At 39.2% G+C, this 11319-nt stretch overlaps 1 protein-coding gene and 1 long non-coding RNA gene across 5 annotated transcripts; one reads left to right on the top strand and one right to left on the bottom strand.

The window, feature by feature from the left end:
* The first annotated feature begins 2484 nt into the window (after positions 1-2484).
* LOC109521034 (uncharacterized) lies at positions 2485-3965 on the top strand. Of its 3 annotated transcripts, none has more exons than XR_002169276.1 (3): positions 2485-2968; positions 3237-3335; positions 3515-3965. It is a non-coding gene; the product is annotated as an uncharacterized LOC109521034 (long non-coding RNA). The 3 variants fall into 3 exon arrangements; XR_002169275.1 differs by having other exon boundaries at positions 3237-3373; XR_002169274.1 differs by lacking the exon at positions 3515-3965 and having other exon boundaries at positions 3237-3478.
* Positions 3966-4490: 525 nt separating this feature from the next.
* efhb (EF-hand domain family, member B) lies at positions 4491-11163 on the bottom strand. 2 transcript variants are annotated; one of them, XM_019878733.1, is made up of 13 exons: positions 10840-11163; positions 10630-10689; positions 9514-9657; positions 9135-9309; positions 8940-9050; positions 8727-8847; positions 8066-8146; positions 7915-7982; positions 7672-7832; positions 6593-6800; positions 6302-6496; positions 5115-5296; positions 4491-5004 (listed from the first exon to the last, which is right to left on the bottom strand). In XM_019878733.1, exons 1-13 carry the CDS (start codon positions 10873-10875, stop codon positions 4858-4860), a joined length of 1689 nt encoding a protein of 562 aa, XP_019734292.1. In that variant the 5' UTR covers positions 10876-11163; the 3' UTR covers positions 4491-4857. The 2 variants fall into 2 exon arrangements, with proteins under 2 accessions (XP_019734292.1, XP_019734291.1); XM_019878732.1 differs by having other exon boundaries at positions 6302-6517; positions 10840-11161.
* Between the last annotated feature and the right edge of the window lie 156 nt (positions 11164-11319).

Genomic DNA, 11319 nt, shown 5'->3' with positions numbered 1-11319 from the left:
AGAAAATGGTCAGTGTGTGCAAATGATCAATTTTGATAAATAGCTGCGCCATGTCACGGCATTCAACTGTCTTCATTAACACGTAAAAAGCTATCACATCGTTATAGTTCCTATTTGGCCTCAATTAAAACATTTTTGGTGCCACAGAAAGTGTCAAATTGCAAGACTTGTAAATTCCAAATGGCACCATTTCTTATTTTGTCAAGCTGCTTGTTATCACACTCTGCTCACAATATAGCACCGAATATATGGATTTTATTAGGGTATGTATTTACAGTCACACGCACGCTCTCACTCTCTCTCTCTCACACGCACACGCACACACACACACACGCACACACACACACACGCACACACACACGCACACACAAGCACACACACGCAATATACAGACAACAGTGCCTTTCAGTGGCAGTTTGGCCACGTAACATCATGTAGATGCCATTTAACTGTGTACGTGTTCGAAAGATTCAGAATAGTTTCACAAATTCAACTTAACTTTATTTTTAAAGAGTGCAACAATAATCATAATAAGTTGATATGTTATGTATATTTTATGAAGTTTTCATATTCGTACCAAAGTGTTTTTTTCTTGGTCTTGTTCAATTTCTCCTGAGTTGATAATTTGAAAATAGTGGAATAAATTACAAAATGAATGATATGAAATAATTGCATTTTTTTATGTAAATTTAGAAATTAGTTTCAATACTATGGATGAACATTTTCTTTATTTGCTCAATGACATTTTTAAGATATAAATCCACAAATACCCAACATAACATGGACTAATGATATTGGACACTATGGAGCCTATAAAATACTACACATTTAGTCATGTTATTGTCATTGTCTATTGCAAAAAGTATTTCATGTGTGTATGGAAGCTTCATGTCAACAGTTCATATCATCAAAACTACAATAAATATTTTACCATTTCATCCTATTCCACAGACACTTCCAGGTGTCAAATATGGAAATATATGCAATATTAAAAAAACCGACAAAAAACACAAACTTGCAAATTGGTGCGTCATTTTTCGATCGTTTAATAAGAAGACTTAAAAATAGACCCATAGCTCCCTCTGCTGGACTTGTGAGGTAAAAGCACTCACGTGTCCTTCTACATTACAGCGGAGATAAGAAAAAATATTTATGTACTTTATTAAAAATGCCTTCAAGCTAACTAAATATGTCACTTTCATCCGAATATGAGCTGTTTTTTGAGGTCGTATCGCGGCATTTGTATGTCATTTCCTGTGAGCTTCATCCTTCACTGTCTAACTTAACTTTTAAAAACTTTGTTTTCTTTGTTTTTGTTTCAGGCTGTGGCATCGTTTACCATTTTCCGTGTGTGCTAAACCTTTGAACATATCGCTAAAAAGTCCGATATTTGCGATTATTTCATATTGCCCTTAAAAACCAACAAAACATCCATAATTGAGCTTCACGGTTGTTTTTCTTTTTTTTTTTTTTGCCATAATCAAATCAGTCCGTGAAATCATTAAAATGTGATTTTCATTAAATAAAACGGGCAGAAATTTGATTAAAAATAAATATTGCTCTTAAAAACCAAAAAAACATCCATAATTGAGCTTCCCGGTTGTTTTTCTTTTTTTTTTTTTTGCCATAATCAAATCAGTCCGTGAAATCATTAAAATGTGATTTTCATTAAATAAAACGGGCAGAAATTTGATTAAAAATAAGTTAATTATAAAATTCATTGAAATAAACAATTAAATGTGACTTGATTCAATAAATGATATGTACTTTATTAAAAATGCCTTCAAGCTAACTAAATATGTCACTTTCATCCGAATATGAGCTGTTTTTTGAGGTCGTATCGCGGCATTTGTATGTCATTTCCTGTGAGCTTCATCCTTCACTGTCTAACTTAACTTTTAAAAACTTTGTTTTCTTTGTTTTTGTTTCAGGCTGTGGCATCGTTTACCATTTTCCGTGTGTGCTAAACCTTTGAACATATCGCTAAAAAGTCCGATATTTGTGATTCGTCACGGTTGTTTTTCTTTGTTTTTTTGTTTTTTGTTTTTTTTTTTGCCATAATCAAATCAGTCCGTGAAATCATTAAAATGTGATTTTCATTAAATAAAACGGGCAGAAATTTGATTAAAAATAAGTTAATTATAAAATTCATTGAAATAAACAATTAAATGTGACTTGATTAAATAAATGAATGGGCAATAATGTATTGAAATGACCTTCAATTTCAATATTTTGGTATAATTACCTTTTTGTGACCGCTCACAACAGAGTGATGGGATCATTTTTACCATTGTTGAAACATGCACCATGTGTGTATAATAAACTATCATAATAACGATACGAACAATAAAGTATTCTTTGCACTTTAAATTGTGGCATTCACTGGCTTTAGTGACCAACTTGACTCATATTTTGACGCTGACAAATGTTTAGAAGCGACGCTTTTGAATTTAGTTATGCGATGTCCAACAGTACTTGAACGCAGCAGGCGCATGCACGAACACAAACGTTTTGTGGGGAAGAAAAATGGGACCACTTGTGAAAGGTGGTCAAAGAAAAGGCGTTGGATTCAATCCTCCTACCGTTCGTGTGGTCCGCGGTCTCCCGGTGTAACGCCATCTCCCTCGAGCCGCCATGGCGATCAGCCGTCTCTCTGTGTGCCGGGGACTCGCGGTGAGCTCACCCGCGAAGTGCGGCCGGAGGAAGCAGGCCTCATAGTCCCGCGCGGGGATTCAACCGCCGAAATGCAGCGAGCGAACATTCGGAGGTTCGCCTTCGCCGGACGCCGAACATTCTGTACGCAGCCGGGAGCTGACGGTATCGAAGGAAGGGAGCCGTGGCCGGTGGCCAGACATCTCGGTGGTGGACATCCGGGATTCAATCACATGGATCCTGTGTAAAGTGGTCCCGCTCCTCGCTGAGCAAACTTCGACCTGGACGTCAACTCGAATGAGTTTGAGTGAAGCAGGTAACATATAACACATTAGATTATATTAACAATATGTTGTGCAATTTAAAGTCACGGTTGGCACCCGAGTGGTTTAACTCAATTGTACCGTTCAGTGACTTGAAACAACAATATGAAACCCTAACCAAGGTTTGAACCCTGATTTGAATAAAATGGCTGGTCTCGCAATCCCACAAAGACTCGTCAGGATTGAAATCAAATTTATTTTCAAAAATTTCTTGTGACCGACCACATGATTAACTTGTATTTTGTACCATTTGTTTGTCAGATTCCATTGATAAAGGGAGCGTCTCAGAACTGGATGGTGACCACCGTTTGGCACAGGAACCGGAAACCAACTGACTGAATATCATCAGGAAATAAAATGGTGTGGTCTTTAATGTGACTGTGGTGCCTTCTCATGAGGTCATTGCAATTATTTAGACGATATATTTAAAACTCCATTCACCATTTTTAAACAAAATGGCATCTTCATAGAATTTTCCCCAATGAAAAATCACAAATTCAATATATGGACTGGGTCATTTTTCCGCTGTTGTGTTGCAGTTTGAGTTCGGATCCAATCACTCCTCTCTCGCCCAGAATCAAAAACGGCACAGGCCTGTGAACCAGGAAGTTATTTGAAAAGCCGTTTTTGAGGCCCATGTATGGTGCACCCTTTGTCCTCTTTGGTAAGACAATTTAGTGCACTCAAAGAAAAAACATCTCTCACTACGAATATATGTTTCTGCTACTGGTGCCACTTTTGGTCTACTAGTTCACAATTAAACCTAGACCGACCCTACTAGTAGTATCAACATGCCAACTCGTAGTTTTGCCTCATGAGTAAGTTGTCTTACAAAGTATGTCAAAGTCAAACACTCGTAGGTCATGAAAATGCATTCAAATGAGCAATTTCATGATCCATCAACCTTAATTATTTAAAGTAGCAGTATTGATATTGGCGAAACTGACCTGATATTTAAGTTTATATTATTAGTAAGGCAAATTTTAATTATTTGACCACCTGGGATGATTTTTTTTGGGGGGGGGGGGGGAGAACTTGTCCCCAGTCATTTGGGTCTTTGTTTGCTTCTTTTTTGCGTATCGATTCCGAGTAAGTCGCAAATCAATGATGAGGTGAGATGGAATAAGAGAATTCTGGTTTTGAACTTCTCCAACAATGTGTCAGCACTCTGTTTATATTTCCCGCTTATTGATGATCCCAGTGCAACTTGCAAAACTTGCACTGCTTTAATATCGTCAAAGGTGGAAGACGTCAACTTGCAGAAATGCAATTTCGACACGATTGCTGTGAGAGGAACACAAAAAGACATTTGAATGTAGCAGAACACTAATGCGTCATTCGTAGTGTTTAGTTCACACAAGATGATTCATTTTCTCGTGATGCGCTAATGAGATTAGGCATAGTGACGCGATGTCAACGCGACAGCGGACACGGCGTTAAAACAATTCGTCACGCCATCGCGTCACTCCCTTTTGAATGGCGGCAGACACAAAGAAGCACACGCGACACGTGTTATGAATTCATATTTTGATTTATTTAAAACTATTTCACAGCGTCAACGAGTCGAGGCGGCGTGCCAACAAGACGCTTCATTAATCCGCTTAGCCAAAGTGATGGCAAAATAGCTCCGTGAAGCCATAAATGAATTGTTTTGTCTTTTTCATGCAATTAGACCTCAAATATAATATTCACATGGAACAGATGATAAAAAAAAAACACAGCAAATCATTTGCATGACTCGATTACGCGTCCACAGCATACCACCACACGTTTTTGTTCCTCGGCTAAATAAAAGATAGTTTTTGTCTTGATAGTTGACATTTTGAATCATTTCATAGAAAAGTAAAAAATAGCCGCTAAAACAATTTTGTTTTTGTCCTCACTACAAAGCATTGATTTCCTCAAGTACCGTTCGGAAGGATTCCACGCAGACTTCGCCGTCGGGATGCTTCATCGACGCCAGATTCCAGGCCTCCTCAAACGTCTCTTCAGGAAGGTTTGCACCCACGTTGCCGAAAATCTCAGCAATCTGTCAACGGGAATCAAAATACTTGTAACGACCAAACATTACAAGTCTCCGTGTGTGCACATTTTTTTTTTTTTTTTTTTGCAATAGTCCGACGTAGCGAAAATACATACTTCTGACTTGGAGCGTGGGCAGAAGAAGTGGTCCTGGTAGACTCCTTGGCGTCCGTACACCGATGGCAGCAGCAGGTCCATCACTGAGACCATGTCACCGTAGTTGATGTTGTTGTTGAACTTCCGGTTGCGAGGCGGCACGAGGTCCGTGCGCACTGACGGTACACCGAAGGTGCGAGTGTCTAAGGAGAGCGAACATGGGTGGTATATGTCGCAATACAGTCTTCCTCCACTATAATACAAAAAAATTTGGCTGATATTTGCTTATTTGAAAATGGCTGTTTAATGAATTAATTTGTTCAGGCTTAATAGATATGAAGACATTTTTAATATTGGTCTATTTTCATTAAATAATTAGGGGAATTATAATTAAGATAAGAATACAAATATATGTATTTTAACTGGAATTGGCTGCCATTTGGCTCAATTTTCTTGTTAAATCAGAGTTGGGTAAAAAAAAAAAAAAATAGAAATTGCATTATTTTGACCCAATTTCACGTATTCATTTAAACCTCAAGTTTAGGTCAAAATGGAATAAACCAATTTTTTGCATTGTTTTGACCCAATTTGTTATATTCATTTAACCCTAAAAATTGGGTCAAAACTGAATAACCCAATTTTTGGGCTCATATTGACCTAAGTGTGGGTTTTTAAACACAGTAGTTCGGTCAAATTTAACTCAAAATTAGTTTGTTTGTTTTTTTACCCTATTGTTTTTAGAGCGTATATAAACAAAAGTAAACTCATTTCAAATGGCAACTTTCTGGCTTGAAATCAAGAAATAATGTGGTAGCCACTCACAGTTACTTATTTTAGACCAACCAAAGCGAAAAAATTATGGATTCACCGTGTAAATTTTAATTCCCAAAATTAGCACCTGCATAACTTTATATCAGCTCATTAGTCTGCAATTAAAAAGTAGTCGGCACACCTCGGAGAGCCGTAGCACCAAGTGGACCGACATAAATCAAGGCTCCAACATGAGAGCTTGGTCGAAAGATGAAACTGTTACTAAGCCCCTTTTATTTCTTTTACTGTTTCATAGGGCCAAAAAGTTGTCATTTGAAATGCCTTTAGTTTGTGCCATGTCTGTGATCTGCTTTTTTTATTTTATTTTTAAAAAACATCAAACAACTGAATTTGTTCTACAATTTTTGCCAGGGGTTGTATCCATAATAGTGACTTACGAGATGGTTGCGGCTCCTCCGCAGCGGCCCCAATGAAGGAGGCGGTGGTGATGAAGCGGTCTGAGAGCGCCTCGGGTCGTCTGAGGGTCCTCACGATCCTCTTTGAGTTGCCGGTCTTGAAAGGCTCCAGGTCATTGGTTGTCAACAAAGCGCCACAACCAGGAAGTTCAGACAATCGCAATTTGTGGTCATAGTCTAAGCCGGTCTGGAACTGGCCTGAAAATATACACCAAAAAAATAAAGAAAAATTGTTTGTCTTCTATCGACAAATTCTGCACTCATGGTACTCACTGTTCATGACTAAATGCTGCTCCCGTCTGTCCAGCGGCATCTTTTCCTTCAAGTTCAGAAAGTTGGCAAACTCCAGGAAGTTGATGAATCCGTCTCGGTCGAGGTCGCAGTCGTTCACCACGTCGTCCAGGACGGCCTCGCTGGCAACCACCTGAAAGTGACGGCACACTTCCTGCAGGTCCTCCTTGTCGATGCGCCCTTTGCCTTTCTAGGGACAAAATCGCCTTTGTAGTCAGAGCTTCGGCCTGTCGCGGTTCTCAATCAATCCATCTCCCGGGCCGTCCGGTTACCAGACTACTTTCTGGTCCGTGGAGATTGTTCCTCTTTCATTTTATACACACTGTATGGATTTCTAAATCTGTGCTCACTGACAAGTAGTTTGTCCATTCACAGCCCGCGTATTTGGTAGGTGGCCCTTCAGTGGGGATTTAGCGAAGTAATCTACTGTACTGCTATCACATCAAAATTACAGAAACCACAAATACAAAAAATCTCAATCATCTATCAAGGGATCACAATCAGTATTTATCAAATCGGAAAAGAACACGAAGCATGTTTGAAAATCTTGAATATTAAATGCGTGCAGATCACAGAAGTCTTTTGCTCATCAGAGCTGGCAACAAGCTTAGCTTTGATTCACCAACCAGAGGATGGAAAAATGCTGACTTTTCGGTGGGTCAGAGAGATGGTACTGTAAGGCGAATTCAAAATTTGATTGGTTCAAGGAACAGTTAGGAACAAGTAGGCCCCAAGTTGGTCGAGCAGCATCAGTATTTTGTTTACATCTGAGTTGTTATTTCACGGCCGATACGGAATTACATGTATTTTTTTTTCTATAAAATTGCACACAAAATAAAAAATCAAAAAATGTCAAAGCCAAATCCACATTCTAATAAAGTCATAACTCACCAAAACGTGGACAAACTAAAATGCTGTGAATACTTTCCAGATTCACTTAATGTATTTTCTTTGGTCATTACTCAAATTTGTGTGGTGCCCTAATAAATTTCTTTGTTTCATGCCTGAAGTGGGCCATAGACCGAATCATCCCAACCCCGGATTTGCGAGTCCAAGTGTACCTTGTCATAGTGCCTGAAGGCCTGCAGCAATGACGGGAAGTTCTGCAAATTGATCACTTTGAGGCGATTCCGCACGGCCATGGCCAGGCAACGCTGGCGCTCGCCGGCTCGCTCTCGCTTATCCGCTGGCTGCTCCGCCGAATGGATCAGTTCCCCCACACCTGCCCAAACATGTGAAAACGTCATCGTCCCACCTTAGCTCACGCCATCCACTCTCATTAAAAAAATAAAAAAAAACCTCACTGTATTCATCTTGTGGTATGATAATTCCAAAGGTGCGGTCTTGGGGCACCTCAACGTTGTTTCCTCTCCTGGGAGAATCACATGGCAAGTTATAAAAGTTGAAGTTTCAACATAGTGGGTGTGAAATATTTAAAAAAAAAAAAAAACGTACTTGTTCACGTTTCCAATTTGTTGTTCCAACTTCTCCCTACTGTTTGGAGATCTCTTCCACTCGGGGTTTGGATTGTACAACCTTCAGAAAATAAATTATTAACAATTTATGAGTCAAAAATTCACCATCCTTGAATATGAGCCCCGCAATTTTTTTTATACTGTCATGTGACACTTTCCCATTATCCCAAATAATTCGATAAATGACATTTCATGAAAATTTGGTCAAATATATGTTTTAATGGCAATTTATCCAAATATATTGTTATTCTATAAATATGAAATAATACTGCAACCCTCGTCATGATAAACGGGTCAGATTATGGATGGATGCTTCTTAAAATACATAAGTAAAACATGCCCATTGAAAAAGATAAAATAAACACTTCATATTTAAAAAAAAATCAAAATAAGTAAAAATCAAACAATAGATAATGTGAAGTTAAAAATAAAATATGGAATTGATTAATGATTGATCGAAGGTGAAATAGCAGTGGCCAGTGTTTCCTGGCAACTGCTGCTCGGCAACCACCATAGTCACGTGGTCTTACATCATTATAGGCCCGCTAATGATAGAACCGGGCTCAGTAAAAAGCAGTCAGTACAAAATAAAAAAAAAATACATTCAAAAAAAAAAATCTAAGTTTTGCTGTTGGTGTCACCTGGTGGATTCTCCCAACCAATGCAAACTTCTACTGACTTGGCGTCCGTCTTTGCAAAAGGGCGTCTGGATCCCAAAGCAAATGCCTTTGTCATAGTTGTACTTCCTGTCTTTTTGCTCACCTGGAACACAATTACGATTGAATAAAATGGTGTTCTTCTTCTTTGATCATACAACTTGACTTGTTTAGCTTTTTGTTTTGCAGAGTTCTCACCAACAAAGTATCCGTTGTGACTGCGAACGTAAACCTTGTGCGCCTCCTGTTCCTCCTTTTCCAGCTCTTCCAAAGTTTTAGGAGGATAAATCAAATTGGCGGCATCCACATCTGCACAAAAAAATAAGAAAAAATGAGAAAAAATGAGAAACCAACCACACTCGAAACCTAAAGAGATTATTTGGAGCAACGTACCCCGAAGTGTTTTAATTCCAAACGTGGTTTGCTCATTGTACCAGGTGGGAAGTCCGGCAGGGTTTGGTGAGCGGCCCTGTAACGCCGCCTTCTGTGAGGCAATCACAGCCTCACTGAATTCCTGCAGCTTCTGTTGGAACTTGCTGACAGGTTGCGGGTTGAGCATAACCGCAGCCTGTCACATATAAAATAACAGTATCTTTTTTTTTGCAATAATATATTATTCAAGGCCTCATCCATAAAATTAGCCACAATACATTTTGACCACTATGTAGTGGATCCCACCTCTCTCCAAAAATAGATTCCAGTTCACCCGTGACCCCTTTTGAGAACAAGTGCGATAGAAAATTGATGGATGGACTTTCAAATGCCAGCTGACCGTTTGCGAAGACTTGGTGCAGAGACCGTGAACGAGTGTGACGGCCACTTTTGGGTCGTTGGCCTTGCCATGGTGCACTCGGACCATGCCGAGTCCTGGTCTGTTGCTGTTGCGGTACTTTCGAACCACAGGTGGAGTTGCGGCCTGGAAAAAAGAACAAGTAGAAATAACACCGTTTTGACATATTTATCATGGCTTTGTGAAACCGATAACATGGTGCAATATGACCATAGTGAGCCTGCACAGATACTCAGAAAAGCACCAGTCTTCAGATTCTTTCACATAGAGATTCAGTCTTGTGCGGTCAGATCCAGAACGCACAATCTCTGCCAGCAAAGGCAGAATAATGCCATGACTGTGTGCCTTGTGACACTGCATCCTGCCATCCACAATTAGATGATAGATGTAGTCGGCAACATCTATTGTGACATCAAATAATTATTTGACACCAAAACTGCTTTCAACATGACACAGGGCGGGGGAAGCAAGCGTCAGGTAATTAACTTCACTTCCCTGTCTGCTTCATTGTCATTTATAGTGTAACAATGGAGAAAAGGTGGAAGAGACAAAGCAGCAAAGGCAACAACATGTGCCGTCCCAGCTCTGTTACGACTTTCATACTCCCCCTGAAAGCAAAAAAGTTGCCTGGAAAACTTTGTCCACCCATTCCATGTATGTCAGTGTCAGTTATCCATAACAGCGACCTGGTGGAAAGTGGGAAAATGACACCCCCCAACACCAACAGTTGCTTTCAACAAAACCAGTCAGGAGACTTTAGTGTGAATAATTACACACGCTTGTATTTAGGCTATGAGACGACCTCAGAGATGAAAAATTAGCAGGCAAGCTTTGGGCACTTACTCCGAGTTAGTGCCTTACTATGCAAAATTGCGACATGGATCAACATTTCAAGAAAATGACATCTTTTGGACGTTCAATGACACAAATGTCCATCTTATTTGGATTTTAAGTTAATCAATGTGTTTCCTCGTGGTCATCTAACTTGTATTTCGTTTCAAATATTTTCTGTGTCTTTTGAAAGCCAAAATGTTAAAACTAATGTCCAAATTTTAATCAAGCCTTTTGGGGTCCCTCAAAACGCTCATTAGAACTTACCCTTTTTATTTCTTGAAGACAAGTAGCTGCTCTGTCCCCAATTGGAACTTGTTTTCCAGCCTGGGGTGTGTGTTGGGGTGGGGGGGGGGGTACAAATGAAATGTATATTGAAGATACAGATCAGCTCACAGTATCAGTCAGAAATTTGTCTAACGGCGGCGGCGTTCTGTGACTAAACTCAAGTCAACAAACACGTAAAGGTTTACTTACCCTCGGCAGGTCTGCTATCCTCATTGCGTCTGTCATACTGAGCTCCAATTGACTTGTAATATTTACAATAATTTTCAACTAAATATAAAAATTTCCCCGAGGAGGACACAGGAGAGAAAGTTTACCAACCGTTTGTTGTTGCCTAGCAACATTTCAAAAGGACAAACTGTTATATTGAAAATATTTCATTCGAACACAAAATAAGAGTGCGTCCCAGTAAACGCGAAATTAAATAAACCGAAACCGAAAAAAACAGAAAAAAAAAGATTCGAAAAAAAAATGAATGTCGTGTGATCGAACGAGTTAGATTTATATTGAATGCAGTAAACGCGAAATTAAATAAACCGAAACCGAAAACAACAGAAAAAAAAGATTCGAAAAAAAATGAATGTCGTGTGGACGAACGAGTTAGATTTATATTGAATATAGACATCGCCATTTTGTGTTCATTTCTCAGCCTTGTTGGTGTTTTATCAAGCG

This window comes from Hippocampus comes, unplaced genomic scaffold (genome assembly GCF_001891065.2).
Source record: "Hippocampus comes isolate QL1 unplaced genomic scaffold, H_comes_QL1_v1.1 scaffold315, whole genome shotgun sequence".
NCBI lineage: Eukaryota > Metazoa > Chordata > Actinopteri > Syngnathiformes > Syngnathidae > Hippocampus > Hippocampus comes.
Note: the sequence above shows the minus strand (reverse complement) of the source record. Positions and strands in the feature narration are given on the sequence as shown.

What these genes read in the sequence shown, in the direction of transcription:
- efhb (XM_019878732.1), bottom strand. Translation starts at nt 10,875, where the DNA reads ATGACAGACGCAATGAGGATAGCAGACCTGCCGAGG. An exon ending in TGGTTGGGAGAATCCACCAG is followed by an intron (nt 8,147 to 8,726) that starts GTGACACCAACA and finishes TATTTTCTGAAG; the next exon opens with GTTGTACAATCCAAACCCCG. An exon ending in CCTTCAGGCACTATGACAAG is followed by an intron (nt 6,801 to 7,671) that starts GTACACTTGGAC and finishes TTTTGTCCCTAG; the next exon opens with AAAGGCAAAGGGCGCATCGA.